The sequence below is a fragment of the Hyaena hyaena genome, unplaced genomic scaffold (assembly GCF_003009895.1).
Source record: "Hyaena hyaena isolate Hyena2069 unplaced genomic scaffold, ASM300989v1 scaffold_47, whole genome shotgun sequence".
Lineage (NCBI taxonomy): Eukaryota > Metazoa > Chordata > Mammalia > Carnivora > Hyaenidae > Hyaena > Hyaena hyaena.
In genome coordinates, this window is record NW_024080679.1 from 589,612 (window position 1) to 614,391 (window position 24,780).

Genomic DNA, 24,780 nt, shown 5'->3' on the forward strand with positions numbered 1-24,780 from the left:
CAGGGCCAGCCTAGTCCATGTCATCTCTTCCGTCTCTTTCCCGCCATTGTTAGTGCTGTCTGAGGATGCTCTGGGACTATTTGTATAGATGCTTTGGGGCCAAGCTGGGTGGGAGAGGTGATAGGAGAGGAGGTTTGCCAGGGACTAAAGAAGGATTACAACCGTTAGTTCTAGAAACAGAGGTTGGTTTTAGTTCACACTCAGGTGCATTCCATTTGATCTTGGTTCCCTGAGATTCATTTCTGCTAGTACTAATGAAAATCAGGCTGGCTTCAAGTACAGGCTGAAATGTGAGCATTTAAGCATTACTCCTCCACCTTTGGTGATAAGTCTGAACTTTGGAGTCCTTCTTGTAATGGCTTCTCTCATCCCTTGAACATGCCAAGTAAATGAAGAGTTAGAAGAGCTCGACATCCGGATGCCTGGGTGGCTCAGTTGGTTAAGCCTCTGACTCTTGATCTTGGCTCAGGTCATGATCTTGGCTCAGGTCATGATCTTGGCTCAGATCATGATGTCACAGTTCATGAGTTTGAGCCCCGTGTCGGGCTCTGCACTCACAGTGCAAAGCCTGCTTGGGATTCTCTCTCTCTCTCTCTCTCTCTCTCTCTCAAAATAAATAAACAAACATGAAGAAGAAGAAGAAGAGAAAAGAAAAGAACCCAAATTGAATGAATAGGATTGTTCATATTTCATATTAATTTAATCCACCAAAGATATGAATGCCTAGCAAATGCTTAAAAGCTATGGTTTATAAAGACAAAAACCATGCATTTCCTGCTCCAGAGGAACCAGATGGGGGAGGGGAGAAGTGTGAATGAACAAATAGTTGTAATGCGTGTAATGCTGCATGGGAAGGGGATTCATAGAGGCTGATACAGGGCTGAGGAACTGGGGAGGAGGTAGCCTCCACCTTTTTTTTTTTTTTTTGATGTTTATTTAGTTTTGAGAGAAAGAAACAGCATGAGTGGGGGAGGGCCGGAGAGAGAGGGAGACACAGAATTTGGAGCAGGCTCCAGGCTCCGAGCTGTCAGCACAGAATCCCCTGCGGGGCTCGAACTCACAAACTGTGAGATCATGACCTGAGCCCAAGTTGGACGCTTAACTGACTGAGCCACCCAGGCGCCCCACCTCCAATGTTGTAAGGGTTGTGGAGGGAAGCCTTCAGGTCCGGAGTAACAGTGTGTATGTTTCTTCAAAGAAAGGCACAAAGAATCAGGAGTTGGAGGGTGTCCTGGAGCCTAGGGATGGGGTGGGAAATGCAGCCTGTGTGATTCATGGGGATGAACTCTAAGGACCCTGAGTGCCACTCTAGTGAAGTCTAAAGGAAGGAAGGCATTTGGGTGCCGTGAGCCAGGAGCTCTGCCAGACACTCGCCTTTTAAAATAGAAAATTAATCAAGAAAAGCACGAGGGGCACCTGGCTGGCTCAGTTGGTGGAGCATGTGACTCTCGATCTTGGGGTTAGGTGTTTGAGTGCCATGTGGGTCTAGAGATCGCTTAAAAATAAAGTCTTTAAAAGAAAGAAAAGAAAAGCACAAAGCCAGTGTATTTGTGTGCTTGGGCTCCTGTAACAACGTAGTGCGGGCTGGGTGGCTTCGACAACAGAAATGTATTTTCTCACTCTTCCGGAGACTAGAAGCCTCAGATCTAGGTATCAGCAAGGTTGATTTCTTCTGAGGCCTGTGTCCTTGGCTTGTAGATGGCCACCTTCCCGTGAGTCTTCATGTGGTCTTTGAAGTACCTGTCTAGACCCTCATTTCCCCTCATAAGAAGGACGGTCATATTGAATTAGGGCCACCCTCGTGACCTCATTTTATTTAACTTAATCACCTCTTTAAAGGCCCTGTCTCTAAACATGGTCACATTCTAGGGTGAGAACTGGGGTTAGAACTTCAATGTATGAACCATGAGGGGACACGATTCCACCCATAATAAGAAGTATTATTTTTGTAGGTCATCACAAGTTTATGAAGGATGATTGGCAGCTTTTGGAGAAGTGTAAGAGGCTTGCGTTGGCTGTATTTAGCTTTCTCTCACCTATAATCTTAGAAATAGAAGGACTAACTGAACAGGTGGAATGGAGATGAATTTTACACATTTGCAGGCATCATGACACTTCACTCCCAGAATACTTCCAGCATTTATCTCCTGAGAACAAGGACATTCTCCTACAAAATCACGTCATCACACCCAAGAAATTCACCGTCGATTCAGTAATATCATCTAAAAATAGTCCACATTAAAAAATGTCCTTTATCATGTAGAGTCCCCACCCGCCACCCACCCCCCACCCCCCGTCATGGATCTCCACACGGTTCATGCATCTTCTTAGTCTCATAATCTAGAACAGTCTCCTTGCTTTTGTTTTCCTTTCCACAATGTTGCCAGTTTGGAGGAGCCCATAAAAGTTCCTTGTGTTTAAATTCAGGATGAACATTTTGGCATGGTACTTCACAAGCAATATCATGTTCTTCCATCACCACTGCAGATGTCTTGCATGTGCCTTACATGACATCAGTCTTTGCCATTATTGGGAGGTGCTAAGTTAGATCTTTGGTTAAGGTGATACCTGCCAGATCTTTCCATTGTAGAGATGACTTTTCTCTTCACCAATTAATAAGCAGTCTGTGAGCTGATCTTTGAGGCAAGTAAATATGTTATGCTGTCTTCCAGCAACCTTTCAACCCAGTGATTTTTAGCATTTATGGATGCTCATTGCCTAAATCTGTCACTACATTAGAGGTGGCAAAATGGTTGTAAAAATTAATCTGTCGTTTTTCATATATAAGCCAGGATTTATAATTAAGAAAGAACTTCCTCCCCTTTCCTCTCTGTCTTCTTCTCTTTCTACATTTTCCCCCTTTGATTTTGGTGGTTATATGATCTATCTGAGTTCAGCTCAGTTGTTTCTATTTTTTAAGTTTCTTTTAACATTTATTTATCATTGAAAGACAGAGAGAGACAGAGCATGATCATGGGAGGGACAGAGAGAGGGGGAGACACAGAATCTGAAGCAGGCTCCAGGCTCTGAGCTGTCAGCACAGAGCCCAACTTGGGGGTGGAACTTGCAAACTGTGAGATCAGACCTGAGCCAAAGTCAAACGCTCAACTGACTGAGCCACCCAGGCACCCCTCTGTTTATATATTTAATTTTAGGGCTTGATTTTGCTCCTCCATTTTTGATTTAATTTTTTTGAATATGTAAAATGTATACATGACTCAAATCACGGCTGTACCAAAGAGATGCTGAGCGAGGCTTCACCCCCAAGCCCTTCCTCTCCATTCCCACCCACCCCCTTATTTGTGGCCATTTACAGTCATTGGTTTGTTCTCTGCTTATTTCCATAAAAATAAGCAAATATATCTTCTTATTCCTCTTCTTCCACCTTGCTTTTTCCCCTTCCACTTAGTAGAACCAGGTTGTTGTTCCAAAGCCGTTCATAGCATCTTCCACAGTCTTCTGTGTGACCACATACCATGCTACTCCAACTGAGTGGATAGAAACCAATTTGCTTCTGTTGTTACACCCCCACCCCCACCCCCAGCCCAGCATAGGGTTGTTACAAATGATGGTGAAATGACTTACTTTGTGAATGTTTTAATTTGTAGTAATGGAGGTGTATTTTCAGAACGAGCACTTGGTAGTGAAATTACTAGGTCAACAGGTAAATCACACAGAGCTTTAGTAGATAACGACACAGCCCCCTCCTGCTGTTGTGTGCCTGGTGTGGGATGGATTGGTAGAGCCCTTTTTAGTTAGAGTGAGGAGCAGATCAGTGGCTCCCAAACCTCAGTTGACATCACAATCAGTCAGGGAGGTTTCTGCATTGATGCCACTATCCCAAGCACTGATTTACTCAGTGGTCAGTGGACATTATGAGGCATGGATTCAAATTATTTTGTAGAAGTACTAGTTTAACATCTAAGTTTATTATATGCAGTAATGCCTTCCTTTAACTTGCCATTCAAGGAAGAAGTAAGTGAAAGCATACAGTTAACGCACAAAGCATAACCATGCTCATGATTTCTGAATTCCCTACAAATACTGGTGACTGTATGTCCTTAATTTTTCACAAGTGGCCTGATTTCAGTTAGATTTCATTTAGTCTGTAAGCATTTATTGAGCTCTTACTGGATGGATGGCAGTCATTGCCTTTGTACTAAGGAAAAGACACAAGACAGGTCAGATGCCTGTCCTCAGGTATTCATTCTGCTTGGGGGAGATGCAGGTAAACTGGAGTCCATTGAACTTCTCAGTTGGGTCAACCACAGGTCAAACCTGTGTATGCAGGTCCCTGATCTAAAGGAACTCTTTCCAATGGGAGAGACCCAAGTAAATAGAATATGAGAACGTAGGAGTGGTGCCCAACCCAGCTAGAGGTAAGAGATGATTTCTTGGAACTAGTTGTAGACATCTGGGCTGATTTTCCCAGGCCAAAGAAGGGGATGGCACTCAAAGCTAAGAGAATGATGTGTGTACAGGGGCTCGGAGACGAAAGGGGCACGTTGCTTTTGCAGAAGCGCAAGTAGCTCAGAGTGGCTGGAGGGTGGATTTCAAGCCAGAGCGTGACAAGTTCTTGGTTAAGGAACCAAGGGCCACATCATCTGCTCCAGTGCCTGGTGATAGTAGGTGCTCAGTAATTCACTGGATGGCTGATTGCATGAATGATGACTTGCTGATTTGTAGAATTAAGCAGTTTTGCTAACCACACCCCTAATAAAAGGAGCTGGTATTCCCAATGTATTTGATATTTTATCTTGTGGATGAATTTTTTTTTCAATGCCAGGGGCAATCAGGTTCTATTGGGAAGGGTCGCCTGGGTGATGTATTGCCCCATTCTGGATTGATGGGCAGAAAGAAAAAGCTCTTCATGACGTTTCTGTCTCTTTATCTGCTTATTATAATCCAGCTTCAGGGATAGATGGCATTTAAAAAATGCATCGTCCCTTTGGCCTTGAGAGCCCTAGAATGTTTCCCATCAGCTAAAAGAAAACAAACCGATGAGACTAACAGCCGGGCCTCGTGTTCAGTGATGTTAGCTCTAGAATCACTTCCTCAGGAAATTGTATTTGTGTGTGTCTGTGGTTCTGTGGTTTCATTGATATTCCATTGACGGGAACACACAGGGATTGCGACAGTTAAAGTGAAAGACGGGAGTCCCTGTGGGTGCCGGGACTGGGTTGCAGCTGCCAGGGTGGGGGGAGGGGCGGCGGGGGAGGTTATGGGGGGGAGGGGGGAGTGGTACGCTGTGAATCCCCTTAGATTGGAATTTCTTTGAGGCTTTGCTACCTCTTCCCTCCTTTCAATGTAGGTTAAATTCGGCCTTGTTTTATTTTAAGTTACTCAGTAATTTGAGAGCATTAGAGAATTATTTTCTGAAATAGACTGGCTGTCTCAATAAACCGATATAATCTGATTCCCGTGACCTACATCAACTAATGGTTTGTGAGACATCTATTTTCATTGAAATATGTATTTGTTGTTTTTACACCTATTATTGCTGTTTCTCTGTGTTTTACATTCAAAAGTTGAATTTGGCTAATATAAAAAAAGTGTTAACATTGCTCTTAGATCTACTTTGTGACTGTTCTGAGAAAGGTGAAGTATGAAAATTTGTTTCCACAAAGGATATGAAAGCTGATACTCAGTAAGTTAGTTGGTAGATTAAACAGGCTTAATTTAATAGGGTAGTGCATGGCTACTTGGGAAATATTTTTGTCTTAGTGAGGTAAGATAGCACTTTTCCCTAAATAAGACATTGATTACTTTATTTAACTGAATTACTAGCTTAGGACAAATATTGTGTACTGTAAGGATCGATAGATTGGTATTTTTATGTTTTAAGAAGTTTAAGTTCAGTAATATGTATAAATATGTAAAACAAAAATTAAATACCCATGTTGTGAAGAACAGTGCAGACTTTACTACAGAATGATTTTATCCCAACCAAAAAGTATCCTTTGCATTAGTAAAAATTATTACTAAGTGCTGATCATTTCTGATTAATTCAGATGTTTAAGTGACTGTCAATAGTTTAAAAATGTGACAAATATTTTACTTCCCCTAAAATTGAATATATTTGATTTTATGAAGAATAATTACAATAACTCTGTAATAAAACTAGTTTAAGACTTAGGAATTACTCCTTTTAGTTTCAAAAAAATGAATTGAATATTTATGTGGCCTATATGTAAATATTCTTATAGATCATGACACCTATATATCCTCACATGTACATACTCTATTTAGAATGTGTATTCACATTCTGAAAAGGTTACATAATTTTAAAAATGTTTTGGAACTAAACTGTTTCTTATTTGATCGTTAAGCTATAACATTTAACAAGAAAACTTTTTTTTAGAAGTTATTTACATATAAAATTATTTGATAAAATGAGTCACTGCCTTCTAACAAACTTAGAAATTGTATTTTTACAGTGTCTTTTTTGCTTCAAGGGTACTTGGTGAGAGTAGGTAGGGTGAACATGATTGCTTCATTTTTTTTCCTCCCTTGAAGCTTAAATACTTTGTGTGTGGTCTTGGATCTAAAAATTTGGATAACCCATAACCTCACATTTTAGTTTGGCGCTGCTTGAATGTGCTTGAATGTCCTTTTTTTTTTTTTTTTAAGTTTATTTATTTATTTTGAGAGAGACAGAAAGAGAGTGCAAGCAGGGAAGGAGCAGAGAGAGGGGGAGACAGTATCCCAAGCAGGTTCCACACTGTCAGCGCAGAGCCCAACGTTGGGCTCAGACCCAAGAAACATTTGATCATGACCTGGGCTGAAATCAAGAGTTGGATGCTTAACAAACTGATTCGCTACCCAGCGCCCTGGGGAAGTTGACTATTCTTATCGAAATAATAAGAGAGCGAGGGGTGGGTGTACTCTTTTATCTGGGTGTTATTTCATAAACAAGCGCCCACTGTATGCCATCTTCTGAGCTTGGCAAGCTTTATTAATTTGTAAAGATGTGTCTGTTGAGAGGAGGAGAACTCAAACTGAATAAGCAAGAGAGAGATGGTGAAACAGAGTCTTTCCTTGCATTGAGTTGTTAATCAAGCCAGGGTTTAAAGAGAAAGAAATTTCCAACGCAAAAAATAGCCTGAAGCCTGGTGACAGTTGTAATTTGACAATGTGGTGACCTGATAAACAGCTCTAGCCTGGCACCATGGAACCTCATACAGGTATTTTACTGTGCCTTTTCAGAGAGAAGAATTTGAATACTGCTAAGGTTTAATCTCTGTGGACTTAAACATTTGTGGTTCATAGTCTTCTATGAACCCCCTTTTTTTCTAGAAGACCCAGTAATGAAAAGACCCATTTCTTTGTTGTCTAATTGATTTGGTGAAATATAACTTCATATAAATAAAATTATGCAGTAATGCTGGTTTCCCCAGTGGTGATCTGAATTTCATATAGAGGTCATGACTTGAGCAGTTAGAAAATTCAAAATTCAGAACGTATTGGCCATTTCTGTAAACTTCAGACCTGTCCTCAGAAGTCTGACCTCCATCCAGTTGTCTGAACCAGAAGCCTGGGGATCGTTCCCTCCCCCACTTTGTGTTACCAAGGTCTTATCACAGTCACTAACTCAGGAAGTGTACAGGTGAACCCTGGCCCTGCTATGGCCAACCGCTCATCCCGGGGAACCCAAGGGGGCCAGACAGATCAAAAGCATAGTTGCTGGCTGGGTTGGCCAACAGTGCTGTCAATCAAATTTGGATACACTTGTTGCAAGAGAAGCCAATGACTCAAGAGATGAGGATTTGGAAAAGAGAAAGGGAGAAATTTATTTTGGGTGCTGGCAGCCAGGGGAGGCATCAGGCTCAAGCCATAACAGCTGACCTCTATGCCAGCAAGATGGACATTGGGGCTTAATAGGAGAGGTTTAGGAGGATTTGAGCAGGCAGGGAGCTCATGATCATAGGTGGGGGTTGGTGTGTATTCAGCACATGATCACAGGCAGGGAAGAAGGCATGTGGGGTATGGTCTTTTAGGCATTACCTTGCTATTTGGGTCTTTTTGGCTTGGTGGTTCGAATGTTCCAGTCATTGTGAGACAGCTTGGTCAATGCCTCAAGAACATGCAGTAAGAAATGAACACAGTGCGTTTCAGTTAGAGCATGAGTTCAGCTGTCTTTTCTATGTTAACTGTTGGGGTCTACAGTTGAGCAGGAGGGTTCCCTGACACTCCCTTTCCTCTCCGATTAATTCTAACCAGCCTCATGTCCTCTTCGATGGCTCTTCCCCCTCCCCTCCATCCCCCCTGCCTTCATTCCAGCCGTGACATCCCCTTCACTTGAACCCCTCCCAATTAATTCCCCAAACTGCTGCCCAAGGAGCTTTAACAAGTAGTGCACAATGGAATATTACTGAGCCGTAAAAAGGAATGGAATTCTGAGAACATGCCACAACCTGAGCAAACCTTGAAAACATGCTTAGTGAACTAGCCAGACACAAAAGGACAAATAATATGATTCCACTTACATGAGGCACCTAGAAGAGGCAAATTCATTGAGAAACAAAAGCAGAATAGAGGTTACCAGGGACTGAGGGGAAGGGGAAGTGGGGAGTTACTGTTCTAGAATACAGAGTGTCAGGGAGGAAGAAATTCCTCTGCTCTTCAAGGTCTTTCTAGTTGGACTAAGAATCAAATTGACAAGAAACAGTTGAACAGGAGGAAATCAAATGTAGTTTTATGCAGGGGGGAATCCACACAGATTGCAGAATCCCAAAGAGCCAAGGAGAGGATTTGGGTCGGAGGATACAAAGAGGAGAAAGATGAGAGGGGATGTTTGCAAAACAAAGGTTACTCTGATTTGGAGGTAAGTTTCATAGGTAAAGAGGAATCTGCAAAGCGCTCTCTTCTTCGTACAAGCAGGCAATTGAGGGGGAGGCAAAGAGCATTTCCTGAATCTCTTGGGTTTGGATTGTTTTCTGTTTAAGTTTATTTATTTATTTAGAGAGAAAGTGAGCAGGGGAGGGGCAGAGAGAGAGAATCCCAAGCAAATTTCTCTCTGTCAGCATGGAGCTTGACAAAGAGCTCGATCCCACGAACTAGTGAGATCACGACCTGAACTGAAATAAAGAGTCGGTTGACTCTTGGGTCAACTGCCTGAGCCACGTAGGCACCCCTGGATTGCTTTTAACTCAAAATAATCTTCTTCGTGTCACAGTGGCCCATCTTGGGGTGGCCTGCCCTTGGCCACTATAAGAGTTTGTTTGAAATGACGGGAAAGTTCTGGAAACAGTGACGATGGGTACCCAACATTATGACTGCACTGAATGCCACTGAGTTATATACTTTAAAATGGTTAAGATGGTTAAAAAGAAAAAAAGGTGATGCAGTTATGAGTGTGATGTTCCTCCCCAGTGAAGTCTTCAGGAGCCCTGCGACTCACAGGACCAGACGCAAACTCTGAGTGACAGGAAGGGGGGCAGCCGTGCTTCCGTTCCTTGGAATGGAATAGGATTCCATTGAATAAGAGGCGCTGCTCCTGCCTGCTACTGGGCCCCGCACCCCTTGCTGAGGATTTGGAGGGGGGAGGGGAAGGCCCACTGTGGTTTGCTTTCTTTCCTTCCCCATTCCCTTCCTCTTCCCCTCCCTCTCTCGCTGACTTTGTTGCCCTCCTTGGGGGCATGTTTTGCTCTCTGTTCCTACTGCCACCTAGTGACCTGGCCTTTCCCAGCCTGCAGGGACAGCTGCTGTGTTCTGGGAGCAGAATGCAAAGAAACAGGAAGTGCCATTTTGGCTTTGGGGCCCAGCCACTTCCTCCAGTCCTGCTTTAGAACAGTTAGAACAGTGTAGCCAAGGCTGTATTTTAAGTCCCACCTGTTTCTTTGTCTGCCTTTCTGTTGGGCTCAGAGCAAGGAGGGAAGGGCTGTGCTCAATTGATTGATTAGTTAATATACTGCTCAGACCCCATCGCCTCCCCGTCTTTCAGGCTCTGTGTAGACCTTCTCTCATCCTCATCAAATAGTGGTCATACCTCCTCATACCAGGAGCCAACAGGGTGTCAGGCACTGTTCTAAGGGTTTTACACGTGTTAATCTGAACAACCTATGAGGCAGGCGCTGTTATTACCACCTTTTACAGACATATTTGAGTACTGCTGGACACCACCGGTTCTGATCACCGCTCCTAATGCTGATACTGCCCCGTCTCGGGCTCTGCGCTGTCGCATAAGCTGTGTCCTCCTTGACATTAAAATGCCACCTTTTCCCGAAAAAGCTTTCCGGGCGGCCCCAGACAGACCCAGGTGCTGCCCTTCCATTGCTTCTGATCTGCTTCCCTAAGCCCAGACCACAGTGCGCTGCAGCAATTCACATGGTTATCGTTGCAGGGAGGGACCATCTTTTTCTCTTTGGGTCCCCCAAACCCAGAATAGCACCATGTACTCAGTACGGGCATTCAGAGTACTGTGCGTTACTCTGTGGTTTTTCTCTGGGAAGCTGATTCAACCCCTTCTTCTCCAAAGCACAGTCCTAGCTCATCTGAAAGTACACTCGGAATATTACCACTTCTCCTAAGCCTACACCTACAGATACGTTTTTAAATTCAGAAACAAAGTCAAAGATGGAGCAAGGATCAGGGCAGGGAGGATAGACTGGGTGAGGCACAAAGGGCCCTTCTGGGGTGACGGAAAGAGCTTGATTGGCATAGGGGTCACACAGCTGTGCACCGTTGTCAAAACTCATTGAACTGCATGCTTAAAATATGTGCATTTTACTGTTGTCAAATATTACTCCAGTGTTGACATAAAAATAAATCTAAGAAAGCCAAGGAGAAATCTTTGGGATTTCTTTTTTTGGTTAGGAAGGATGGATTAATGATTGGTGGTCTTTGGTTATACCACCGTTCAATATCCAGTTGGGGGGGGGGGTGCTGTACTCTTTTCTTCTTACCTTGCTTAAGTGGAAAATCAAGTCTCATTGAGTTGCGGCAGCTGAATGTCAGAAAAAGCAGAAGTGTGGCATGCAGGCTGACAGCTGACTCCCCCATGCCCGCCCCCCCCACCCCCCATGCTGCTTCCTGGGTTTCATTTAGTGCCAATGCCTTTAGGAATCCTTAGCAACTTCAGTTTGAGACTTAACTGATGCCATGAATCATCGAAATTGACGGTAGGGTAGGGAGACTGCAGTCATAAACACTCTCTGCTCAAAGAAAATAATCTTATGAATGGCTTTTGAATGGATTTATTTAAAGAGATAGCCATAAAACCCACCAGGTTTTTCATGTGCTGTTCTTTCCAAATGTTTAATATAGAATGCTTTCTGGGGAATCTGAGGAAATCTTAAGAAATATAGGTTTTTTAAATATGTAAAAGTAGATGAGTCTTAATATTTAGATTTTTTTTGGTTGAGCCAAGACTCTCCTCTCCTGCACCCATTCTAGCCTTAGGTGCCTGAGATTAATGGAGCTCTGATCATCATACATATTCTGTGGCACACTGAAGGAATTCTCTGTGTGTCTGGGAAGTTTACGCAATGTTTCTTCTTGATAAAGGTGAACGACCATAAGATGCTACAGCATAAAGCTGAGATGCCCCTAGCCAGATCCAAATTTGTTCAGGGGCGCCTGGGCGGCTCAGTCGGTTGCGCATCCGACTTCAGCTTAGGTCATGATCTCGCGGTTTGTGGGTTCACGCCTGAGTCTGGTTCTGTGCTGACAGCTCAGAGCCTGGAGCCTGCTTCTGAGATTCTGTGTCTCCCTCTGTCTCTGCCACTTCCCTGCTCACACTCTGTCTCTAGCCCTCTCTCTCTCTCTCAAAAATAAATAAACATAAAAGAATTTTGTTGAAAATAAAAAATAAATTTGTTCAGCTACTTCTTGGCCTGCCCTAACTGTGGAGATGAACAGAGGATTGATTGTACCCATGGTTCAGACAGTCAGGTGGCATTACCATCATGTCTCTGTGGAGTTCTATCCAATTAGGGGTTGTCTTTAATCTGGAGTGGTCACGATGAATTCTAGAGTTCCTGCCCATTTTGTTGAAGTACTAGATCCATATTGCTAGGTGTGAAGGAAGTCTGGAACCCTACCTTTATGTTCTCACAAATGGTCTTAGTGCTTGCTCTTGGATAGGTGAATGATGATTGTCTGTGTTCTTTCCTCACCTCTCTTTCTTCCTGTTTTCTCCAGCAGTCGTTGAGAAGGCGTTGCATTTGTAAAGCTGATATTTTCTTATTGTCTCCCCTGAATAACTGAAAATATTTTGCCTGTGTAGTTTGACAGAAACCAGGTGACATAACTGATGTTAGAACAGGGAGCTGACGCGAGGATGGGTGCCTCTGAAGGCATATACTGAATGTAGGAGATCAAGGGCAGGGCTGAGGAGAAATGATGGAGACCTGGGGTCAGCAAATGATGGCCTGTTGGCCAAATCCAGCTTCAGCCTGTTCTCGTAAAGGCACTGTTCCCTGTCTGCTGTCTATGACTGCTTCCACAGCTTTGATTGCAGAGCTGAGTATCTGTGGATGAGACTGTGACCCACAGAGCCTAAAAGCCTAAGACCCTGCCCTTTACAGAAGAAGGTTGTGGGTCCCTGATACAGATAAAATGTATTGGGAAAACACTGAAAAACAAATTGCCTGAAGGCTTCAGTTTGTGCTGGCATTGGTGGTTGGGTAAGGAAAAAAAAAAAGCAGGGAATGCACATGTGTGATTGATTCATATTATGGAGATGCAAATATATACATAGGAAGTCTGTCGGGGGGCTTCAGAGGTCCCCTGTTCCCTGCATGTGAAGATCAGGGGTCATGGGGACCCACAACAGAGAGGGGCCTTGGCTCTCCAAGGAGTTTGCTTACTTGGAGCCTCACCGTCCTTAATGCACAACTCTGAGCGCTCAGACCCTCCTCCCCAGTGAGGCCCTAATGGGCTGTCTCTAAACTGCCTTGAGGCACCACCTCCAACCCCTGCTTCTCTTCAGGCTTGTAGGCGTGGATCCCACCTTGCTGTCTGGGGTGATGCCCACGTGGGTCAGATGTGATGCTTAATCCTAAAAGGCAATGTTGGTGTCCTTCCCTCTGACTTCTGTTCTCCAGTCGCTGGATTAGAAAGAGCAGCGGGCCAGCTGGTAGCCTCCTTCAGTTCCAGCATCCTCTCTGGCTCTAACAGGTAGTGATAGTTCTTTGCTTGGTAGTTCTGTCTAAGCCCCGTGTATGATCCGTTGAACACGTATGATCACTTGATAAGCAGCTCCTTTCAGTGCCTTGCCCACCCTCCCCCCTCTCCTGTGGCTGTCTCTCCATAGCTCTTCTCTCGGGTGCACATCCAGAGGCCCTGCGAGAGCAAAGGCTCTAGTTTGCATAATGTTCCAGTGTCTTGGGTAATGCTTGGTACACGCTGGGTTCCCAATAAATATTTGCTCACCTACCAAATGTTTTGCCTTAGTAAATGACCGGCCACTGAGAAGGCTTAAGATTTTTGTTTGTTTTTCATTTCTTTGGCTTTACTTGTATGCCTGACTTGTCAGTTCCTTCAGCTGCACTCAGGAGTTGGCGTAATTGATCATTTTCCCTTTGTTCTGCTTGCCTGTCTGTCTGATGGCATCTTTTATTATCCCTTCTCTCCAGGGAGCCCAGGGAGCCTCCAGGGAGCCCCCGACAGGCCTTTATATCTCTTCCCTGCGTTTATGAGCACCCGCAACTTTTTCTTGACCATTCCTGGGTGATCAGAACAAGCAAAGGTCAAGCAGTGTGTCTGATTTATGCTGGCGTTAGCCTCTGTGTGAGGTGGAGAGCTGTGCAGAATTCTTTTCAAGGGAAAGTCGGGACCACCTTCACCCGGTAGCAAGTTTGGATAATAGCAATATCTTACTTGATCTAAGAAGGTTATTGATTAAGACGTAAGATGGTTATTCTTTGAATTGTTGCTACATATTGAAGTTGTGGCCGTTTCTATTAGGACAGTAGCTCTAGTTAGACTCCTTCATTAAAGCAGAAGCACAAAGGAAGAAATTTCTAATGTGAGTTGCCTGCTTTCTCACTTAGATGTGCATTCTTGTAAGATCATTAATATGATATTTACAAATTATCTGTCAGGTATAAGCACAGAACAAATAGCCTGACAGCTTCGTCATGCTTTCAGAAACCCAGCAGTGTGTTCAGATGGTAGAACTAGGTTTGCTAGAAGGTACGTTAGGTGATCATCTAGTCTATTTCTCTCGTAGGTGAAAACACTGCAGCTCGTGCAGAAGTGACTGGCTTCAGGTAACCCATCTGATTAGGACAGAATTAGAACTAAAATCCTCATCTCCTGAGCCCTAAGAGCAATCAATGATTGCTTGACAGTTATTAGAAGAAACAAACGCACAAAAATGGTTATTGTCATGCGTGGCCTTCTGAAATTTGGCTTTCCTTCCTAATATGTTTTGACTTCAATATACTTTGATTTTAAATATGCATTGCCAGATCATGGAAGGGTCAGACTCGTTCATCTTCCTCCTCACTTCTGAGTAAATAAGCTGTGCCAGAGTGGACAGGATCTCTGGTTCCGTTTCAGTTGCTTGGTTATGTGCATTTCAGAGGACGGAACTGGCACCGGCCCCGTGGCCTGGTCCGTTGGGACTGCAGCTGTCCCCGGGGTTGACTGTGGCGTTCTGACTGATCTGCTGCCCTCTCTGCCTGTCTAGCCACAGTACAGTATCTCTGGCCCACTCTGCCTGCCTCTACCACCCAGACCAATCTGGCTCCCGACCATTCCTTGCTGCATCCTTCTGGTCACCCAAGACTCGTAAGTGACAGTGTTCACTTTCTAGATTCCTTACATCGTTAAATACAGCAAACCAAAGATGCTCATAGAAGGCAATGCAGACATTCGAATCTGGGCTGATGGCATTCTCGTCTAAAATTTGTCAAAGCCCTAGAATCCACTGCCTTCTCCATTAAATCAGAGATGGTTGCACCAGTTGGAGTCTGCACGTATTAGGCAATTGTGTCCTCAAAGGATTGCTCTCGGCCACCAGAGGACGAAAAGTCAGTGACACATCTGTCACCACCAGGCCGTTCCCATTCTTGCCACTAATCAGAGTGTTTGCTAAGATCCAATGTAACTAAGTGGTCTTGCCAGCTGAAATTCCAAATTAAATGGAATTGTATTTATTTTATTTAATCCCATTTCAAATATTTACATTTTCTTGAAGAATTAAGTGAATGACCTGCATCAGAAAGCCGTGCTCTTTCAAAAGAGTAAGCAGAGCAGTACAGTGTCTAGTTTAATCTTTGACTTTGACATTTTTTTCAACATAATCATTGAATTTAAGGTCCTCATGGAGTTCATCAGATGGGAGAGTTCAAGGTCAGCCAGATGTAATCACTATCAGTTCATGCCACAGTTCTGAGGGAGGCTTCCCAAGTAATGTCACGCCCACAAATCTAAATTTGTTAAAAATGTTTGTTTATTTTTTTGAGAAAGAGTGGAGGAGGGGCAGAGAGAGAGGGAGACACAGAATCTGAAGTAGACTCCAGGCCCTGAGCTGTTACCACAGAGCCTCGCACAGGGCTCAAATTCATGAAGTGCAAGATCATGACCTGAGCTGAAGTTGGACACTTAAACTGACTGAGCCACCCAGGCGCTCCATGTCACGACCACCAATCTAAATCAGAATGTATGAAGGGACTTAAGAATGTAAGCAGAGTAAAACTATCTGGATTATTTATTTCATTGGCTTTTTTATCCTTATATACCTGAACTTGTAACAGCAACTGGGACCATAAAAATTCCGTTTTGGAGATCTTTGCTGTTTTACCACCCACTAAATTCATGGTACCACTTTATCATGCCCATACCTTTTATAAAGGTGCTTAAGATTATACATTTTTTTTAAATGAGGAAATTTTATTTTGTGAAAATGGATGGATCAGTGTTGTAAAGCGTCAACTATCCATTCCCCCCAAAGAACAATAACATACACAACCCTTTAGTTTTTGGCCTCCCCCGACCCCAAATCACACCTCCTTCTATTTACACAAATCTCAATCCACTTTTTTTTAAATGATATTTTTTGTTTTTGTTTTTGTTTTCCTGAGAGAGAGAGAGAGAGAGACAGCGTGAGCAGGGGAGGGTCAGAGAGAGAGGGAGATAAGAATCGAAACAGGCTCCAGGCTCTGAGCTAGCTGTCAGCACAGAGCCTGACGCGGGGCTCGAACCCACAAACCATGAGATCATGAACTGAGCCGAAGCCAGACGCCCAACTGACTGAGCCACCCAGGCACCCCTCAATCCAATTTTAAAAGTATTTAAAAGCAGGGCATGTGTTAGTATTGCATTCAATGATTTTCAAGACCTTTGATCTGTGTACGGTACTGCTGACATCATTTATGAAACTAAGTACTGTTTTATGAAAATATGTCAGAAAATAAATTCTATCTTATAAGCCGTAATTATCTTGAGAATGTTCACCTTTAGTTGCTATTCCTCTTTTTGTGATCTGTTTTTTGATTTTTTACTTTAGATTCTTTCAAGATAAATGGTAGTGACGTTTAAAAATTGTTCTAGGATATTCCCACATGCACCTGTTTGTACGCATTCCACTGAGGTGTGCTTTCCTTTTAAATGTAATGAGTGTTTTATCTGAGTGTGTATCTTGCTCCTATAAAGAAATAACATCAAACTCTGGTTCCTAAAGCTTCCGCCAGTGTGTGCTTTGTGTAAGATGCATTTGGCCAAGAACTCCGAGTTTATTTTCCAGCTGATGTGAGCCTTGGTTTCATTCCCTTTCTTCCGTGGTTGACTCACATCTTTCCAGTTTCTGAAGAAAGGGAAATGGGATGCTTCATCATTAGCTTCGGTCCATTGCCTCGCAGATTTTCTTCTCTTTACCTAACAAATCATAATTATTACTAATTATGCTGCAGGAAATACACTGGAATGCAATACAGGCTGGCTTACTATGGAGCAGGTCGATGTATAAATCAGAGGTGCAGCCATCAAAATGGCTGGAGTGGTTGGGCATGTAAATTGCCGCTGTTTCCCCATTCTCTTCTTGTGCTCAGCCTATGTTGTAGGGCCTAGCCTTCCTTGGATAGAGTTGGAAATCGAGTGGTATAATCTAATTTTAAGGGAGCTCAACACCAATTAGGTGAACATTACTTGGAACATAAATTCATGAGTAAAATTGCATGTGGGTTTTGTTGACAAATGACGGTGTGGCAGGTCTTGGGGCGCAGCCAAGGCGAACATTTGCATGCCTCCTCCCAAGCTGTTCAGAATGGCAGCTCTCTGAGAGCCAGGAAGCGCTCTCTGGGCAGATGGCGCACAGCACCGGAAGGCGTCCGGGTCAGGGACACTTCACTACAGCGTAGTACTTGAGCTCTTTGAACTCGCTTGGTCTTCAGCTCCATCTTAACTCATTAGCCAGTGAAGAAGCAGGCTCCCAGGGGTTACATGACCTGCTCTAGTGTCACGGCTGGTAGTGACAGGGCAAGGATTTGACCCAGGAGTCCTTGAGGCCAGAGCCCCCGTTCTTCATCCTCTGCTAAGCTGCTTCCCATCGTTTTATATAGAAGTAAGGTAAATAATTCGAAGGAGGGAGGGTTGATAAATTGGTGGTCACTGTTTTGATTTTGGTGCCAGGGAAACCTTATTATTCCAGCCCCTTGTATATTGAAGGTGGTTGTTCTGAATGCCATTGTTGAGCAAAGCTGTCTCCAAATTCATAAAATTGCAGGAATCTGTGCTTTCCTCGTATCCCTCCCCAATGTGTCATCTCTGGCACCATAGCTCAAAGCCGTCAATCCTTTGCACGCACACACATTCACATCTCCCTGTGGTCTGTAATACTATGACCGTTGCTCTGTCCATAGGCTTTAACGGTAAGAAGAGATAAGGGCATTTGCCGAGATTCACCAGCAAACCCTGTGTTTTGTTTTTGTTCTTTAAGAAAAAATAAATTCATGGAGTGCCTGGGTAGCTGTCTGTTAGGCATCCAACTCTTGGTTTTGGCTCAAGTCATGATCTCACAGTTTGGGAGTTCGAGCCTCTCATCCTGCTCTGCACTGTCAGCGTGGAGCCTGCTTGGGGTTCTCTCCCTCCCTCTCTCTGCCCCCCCCCCCCCGCTCACGTGTGCATGCAAAAAAGAACTGAATTCAGTACCTTGTGTATGAAATTAGCAGATTTTACCCCAACTGCTAACACCGTGGGGATTTGCACCCCGCTACCCCCACTGCAGCCGCCCATCGACTTGCCCCTTTGTAACCTCCACACGCTACCTTCGTCTGCACCTGTGGCTGGTGGTCACCATGGGGGACAGCACAGCACAGACGGCCTGGCTTGGAGCCCTCCTGCACTGTGCTTCTCTTTGTTCAAATTCCTCTGTTCTCAAAACAAAGTGTGTCTCGAGTCTTCTCCCTCTGGAAGCTACTGGCTTACCCTTCACTTCACGCCACCTCATAAGGGACTCCAGTATGCAGATGCTAGCATCCCTGCAGACTTCCGCATACCCCTGACACTCCCCTGGAAATGCTCTCAAAAGTACTCAAAAGTACTGAGACTTTGGGGTGCCTGGGTAGCTCAGTCGTGGCTCAGGTCGTGATCTCACAGTTCATGGGTTCGAGCCCTGTGTCAGGCTCTGTGCTGACAGCTAGCTCAGAACCTGGAGCCTATCTTTGGATTCTGTATCTCCCTCTCTCTGACCCTCCCCTGCTCATGCTGTCTCTCTCTGACTCTCGAAAATAAATAAAACACATGAAAAATATATTTAAAAAAAAAGTACTGAGACTTTGTGGCCCCCAAAGCCTAAGGATCCCTCTCCATAACCCTATGCTGCTCAGACCTTCCTTTGCCAGCAATGCATGCTGGGATGTGTTGGTGGGTTTCCTCCTACTTCCGTCCCAATTCTTCCTTTTGATCAGACTTAGCTATGTGTTCCTCAAGTGTGTCTCTCTGTTCTGTTCTGTTGTCTCTGGCTGCTAGCTTTTCTCTGTGGCCATCAGCTGGGTCTCTAAGGCCTAAGCCTGACTCTTCTCTGCAATATCAACACCACATTTTCAGCCTTTTTAAAAAGAAGATTTTATTATTATTATATTATTACTATTACTATTATTATGATTATTACTTTATTTTAGAGAAAGAGCACAAGTCAGGGAGAAGGGCAGAGAGAGACAGAAAGAGAATCTTAAATAGACTCCATGTTCGGCACGGAGCCCACCTCAGGGCTCGATCCCATGACCCTGGGACCTGAGCCGAAATCGAAGAGCTGCATGAGCCACCCACCCAGGCACCCCTCGGCTTTTATATTTTTTGACTTTCATATCTTCCTGAATAACTTATTTCGTGTATCATCCCCGCACCTCAAGTGAAATAGGGCCAACCAGAACTCATGGCCATTCTCTTGGGATCCCTGTTTCTCTTAAGGATGCCACCCGCCTCTCCGGACTTGTGACGTCTGCCGCCGGAGCACCGCCTTGCAATACACTGCCACCTCCCACCCGGCTTCTCTAGAACCACTCGGCCCTTCTAGTCTCTTCATCCTAATTGCCACTGTTTCCTTCAGCTGCTCAGTACCTCTTGTCTGATATTATACTAGCTTCCCGGCAGGTCTTTCCAATCTGTCCTGAGGATGACTGCCTAGTGAATCATTCTCAGACTCTTAACCTCTCTGGTGTTTTCCCAGTGCTCGCTACAGAGTCCCACATCCTTAGCCTGGCGCTGCAGGCTGTCCACGGTCTGTGGTCTGTAGGCTGTGGTTTGCGTGGGACTGTGCTCATGCTCCCCTCGCCTCTCCCTGCAGGACTGTGCTCCCTGGCGGGGCCAGTGGAAGGGTGCTTGCAAGTTCGGTACGCGTTTTGTTTCTTTAAAAGGCATCTGTATCCGAGACCTAAACATAACAGCTAAAACTACAAAACTCTTAGAGTGGGCATTTTTTAAAAAATTTATTTATTTTGAGAGAGAGAGAGAGAGAGAGAGAGAGAGAGAGAAAGCGTGAGTGGAGGAGGAGCAGAGAGAAAAGGAGATGGAATCCCAAGCAGGGTCCACACTGTCAGTGAAGACCCCGACGTGGGGCTCAAACCCACCAACTGTGAGATCATGACCTGAGCCGAAGTTGGACATTTAACTGACTGAGCCACCCTGGCGCCCCTAATTAATTAATTTTTAAAATTTACATCCAAGTTAGTTAGCATATAGTGCAACAATGATTTCAGGAGTAGATTCCAGCGATTCATCCCCTGCATGAACCCAGTGCTCATCCCAGCAAGTGTCTTCCTTAATGCCCCTCACCTACTTAGCCCTTCCCCCCTCCCACAACCCCTCCAGCAACCCTCAGTTTGTTCTCGATATTTAGGAGTCTTTTATGTTTTGTCCTGCTCCCTGTTTTTATATTATTTTTGCTTCCCTTCCCTTATGTTCATCTGTTTGTATCTTAAATTCCTCCTATGAGTGAAGTCGTAGGATATTTGTCTTTCTCTGACTAATTTCGCTTCGCATAATACCCTCTAGTTCTATCCACATAGTTGCAAATGGCAAGATTTCATTCTTTTTGATTGCCGAGTAATCAGAGTGGGCATTTTAAAGTTCCTCTTGTATTAGGAAAAAAGTCCTCTAGCCAGTACTGCAGGTAGAGTCTAGAAGAAGCTGTAATTGCACACCCTCTTTCCTTTGCTCACTCTGATTTCTGAACCTGAAAATAAACTGTCCCCTGATTTTCCATGTCTAAATATCCTCTCCATAATCCAGATTTTTCACTGAGCCATCCCTGATTCCTCCAGCCCCCTAGGGCCTGTATCACTTTGTATTTATAGTACGACTGTTTATAGGAGTAACTGGCTACCTCTAGGCTGGAAAGCTTTTATGGGCGGTGATAAGGTCTTAGTTACAAGGGGCAAAGCCAAATATCATAATGATTAACACGTGTTAGATGTCCAATAATAATTCGAATGAGTGGGAGAGGAAATCTATTCATACTTTCATTCTCACGTAACCCTAAATTGCTTAAGAGTAGGATTTGGATCTGATTCATCTTATACCCTTCAGTAGCTCCTAGCATTGTGCTTTGTGCGTGATAGATGCTCCTAGATATTTGTTTCTTTACTTTCTACTTTTTTCAGCTTTATTGAGGTATAATTGACAAAACTATAAGATATTTAAGGTGTGCATGGTGGTGATTTGCTACACATATACCTCACATATATATTTTTTTCAGTGACAACATTTAAGGCCTACCCTAGCAAATTTCCGTTATGCAATAAACATTTCTCGAATTACTGGATAAAGATGCAGTTACGATATGAGCTTTCTGAATGCTGTATTACGACACCTGACTTTGGAATTTAGGCACTCTGACTACAGTGGAGATGTTTCACACTATGATGCTCTTTTTGACAGCCACTGTTAATTTTTGCCAGCGATGATTCTTTACTTTCAACCTTTTCTGCGCTTTTAATTTGGATTTTTAACAAATCATACTGTTGGTAAGGAGTGCCCTCTTAATTTCACAAAGGGAGTTAGAAAAAGGGTTGCTTTTTAGGAAACACGTGCAGGAGCTTTTCCGGGTCGTCAGGTCCTGGCTCTGGGTGCAGGTGGGATTCTTGGGCTAGCAATTATTTCTGCAGTAGTGGTTGGATCGTTCCTTCCAGAGTCCTCGAGACTCCATCCAGGGACACGTAATTTGGATGCTTTCCACAGGAGACAGGGGTGGGCAGCCTTCATTTGAAACACTGGAGCACTGGTGGTTTCTTCACGCCCCGGTTAAGTTGCTGTCCCTCCTTTTGATACTGGGAGGCTAACACTATTGTTGCTGTCACTGTTTGATGGGCGGGGTGGGGGGACTGCCTGCCAGTCTTCTCTGACAGCCTTTCACTATTTAATACCTGGTTATGATTGGCACGTTAATAGGATTTGCTTGTGGTCCGGTTGCCCTGTGCAAACCTAAATGGTAATGAAATTAGAACTGACGGAAAGAGGGGTGCCTGGGTGGCTTAGTCGGTTAGGCGTCTGACTTTCACTTAGGTCATGATCTCGTGGTTCGTGGGTTCGAGCCCCGCGTCGGGCTCTGTGCTGACTGCCAGCTCAGAGCCTGGAGCCTGTTTCAGAGTCTGTGTCTCCCTCTCTCTCTGACCCTCCCCTGCTCACGCTGTCTCTCTCTCTCTCTCCTAGAAATAAATAAAAATATTAAAAAAAAAAAAAAGAACTGACAGAAAGATACAAGCGGTCCTTAGGTGCCTCTGTGATGTCTGCTGCCTGAAGGTGCATTGGTGCTGCTGGGTTTTGTTGCTGATGTTTTAGGGTTTTGTTCTGTTTTTGTCTCTTTTAAAGCCAAATGACAAGAATTACTTTGGTTCAGTGGTTTGGTGGGGAAAAATAACAGATGCCTTTGTGTGTGTGGCTTTGGCGGCATTGTTTAAATTTCCTACGAGAGAGAAATAGTCCTAACCTGCATAAAATGAGCGAGCTAGTTACATGGAGTCCCCAGGTTTGGGAAGTTGCCTGAATCTGGCAATGAATACTTACAGTAGGGTAAGTAGTGTCAGGAAAAGAAGACCAGAGGGTCTAAGGAAAGTCATTTACTCTTAGGAAATGTTACAAATTGGAAGCAAGAGAATTTCTGCAGTGTATTTTGGAAGGACAAGCCAGGGTCCACTGAAATACACAAAACAGGATCAAGACTCCCTCTTTATCAAATACATGGGCAGCATGCACCGCCATGAAGGCATTCCCTTTAGACATGAGCGAAGGATTCACGTAAGAAGCCACCCGAGACGACCCATTTACCTTCAGTGGGGCATTACAAGTGAGAATCCTATAGCCTCACAAGTGGGAAATTTTACACTTTTGACCCAATGTCAAGTCATGTGAACAGCGGTGCACCAGTCCATCAGATGAGCTGACATCTCGGCTTGTTTGAAATCATTAACTTTTGTGCATTTTTTTTCTTTGTTTGTTTGTTTCCTTCAGAAATGAACCCACCCGAGTATGCTCTGTGCCTGTGAGCTACGGGATCACCACCCGACTTCGGAAAGACGCCACGGGAGGCGTGGGGGTTCTGGACTCTGAGAACAACCTCCTTCCCCTTGGCCTTGGCCTTCCTGCGCCCAGCCCACGATGGAGACGCTCTCCCAAGATTCCTTGCTGGAATGTCAGATCTGTTTCAATTACTACAGCCCCCGGCGAAGGCCCAAGTTGCTGGATTGCAAACACACCTGCTGCTCGGTGTGCCTCCGGCAGATGAAGACGAGCCAGAAGGACGTGAGGTGCCCCTGGTGCCGGGGCATCACCAGGCTGCCCCCGGGCTTCTCCGTGTCGCAGCTCCCCGACGACCCCGAGGTCCTCGCGGTCATTGCCATCCCGCACGCGTCCGAGCACACTCCGGTCTTCATCAAACTTCCCAGCAATGGGTGCTACATGCTGCCCCTGCCCATCGCCAAGGAGCGAGCGCTGCTGCCCGGAGACATGGGCTGCCGCCTGCTGCCCGGGAGCCAGCAGAAGTCCGTCACCGTGGTGACCATCCCCGCCGAACAGCAGCCCCTGCAAGGCGGGCCTCCCCAGGAGGCGGCGGAGGAGGAGCCAGACAGGCGGGGTGTGGTCAAAAGCTCTACCTGGTCTGGGGTGTGCACTGTGATCCTGGTGGCCTGCGTCCTGGTCTTCCTTCTGGGCATCGTGCTGCACAACATGTCTTGCATTTCTAAGCGCTTCACTGTGATATCCTGTGGCTGAACGGGGCCGCGGGGAGGTTTCTCGTGGGTGCCAACTAGGGGGTTGAGCAGGTGTTGGTGATGGGGTCGCAGTGAGCAGATGGGGGGCGACGCTGATCGTTTGGTGCCGATCGCTGGCCTCTGGGCTGCCACTTGATGAACTGCAGACAGACCTGAAGGGCAGATGCGAGGTCTCAGTGAGATGCCAGGCAAACCATTCTGAGTATTGGCGGCGACAGCTTCGAAGACGATTGCATGCATCCTCATAATCATTTATTTAAATGGACTGTAATTTATGATTTTTCAGAATCATGTTACGAGATAGACAGACGTATTCTACTTAGACGTTAAACCGTGCAAGTGCATACAATGTGATCTTCTCTAAATGTGGTAGATTAAAACAAAGATGCTATGTATACAGTAGAATTAAACCTGAGAATCCATGTAAAACTGCAGCGGCGACACGCAGTGCTGGTTTCTTTCCTCTTTTTAACGGAAACCCAGTCTTCATTCAGTTGCTGAGGCTTTTTATACTTTTTGAATGGCACCCCAATTCAAATAAGTGAAGTGAAGAGTCGTTTTTTGAAGACAGTGTTCGAACAAGTGTTTCCAGTGTGTCGTGTTTTGTTACGTACCTTCATTTTTCTTCCCTTGTAATTAGAGCTTGCTACGTGTTTATTAAACGGAAAGCCCAACAGGGGAGCAGTAAACTTGAGTGATAATGAGAAATGTCTAATCCCACAGGAACCCGACATGCCAGTTCTTCTCAAGCCATCTCACAAAACAAGAATTTTAAATGTAAATATTGTGTATTTGTGTGTGCGCGCACGTGTGTGTATATGTTGTTTGATTTACCTCAGGTTTTGAATCTTTTCAGAAGAATCCCAGGAGTAAGACTTTGTGGGCCTGAGTCCAGGGTCTGAAATGGTGGCCCCTCCTTGAGCACCGGGACCCACACAGTGAAGTGTCACACACTTGTCACTTCTAACATTTGCTCCTCTTCTGTGCATTCAAGTCCTGTATTCTGTGAGGCACAAATGGAGAGTAACGGAAGAGAGTCTGTCTTCTCTCCGAGTTTGGAGGTATCGTAATAGATATGAATGTTGTCCATCGATGACAAACCTAGACTGGCATTTTCATAGACAGTCCG

General features: G+C 44.7%; 1 protein-coding gene across 2 annotated transcripts in view; it reads left to right on the forward strand.

Moving 5' to 3' along the window:
• Window positions 1–24,308, forward strand: part of RNF152 (ring finger protein 152) — a 72,238-nt gene extending 47,930 nt beyond the window's left edge. For both annotated transcript variants that reach the window (XM_039230528.1, XM_039230529.1), the window contains one exon: window positions 22,894–24,308. In XM_039230528.1, coding sequence (XP_039086459.1) covers window positions 23,041–23,652 — 612 coding nt within the window. In that variant the 5' untranslated portion in view covers window positions 22,894–23,040 and the 3' untranslated portion in view covers window positions 23,653–24,308. The remainder of the gene's footprint in view (window positions 1–22,893) is intronic.
• Window positions 24,309–24,780: the final 472 nt, after the last annotated feature.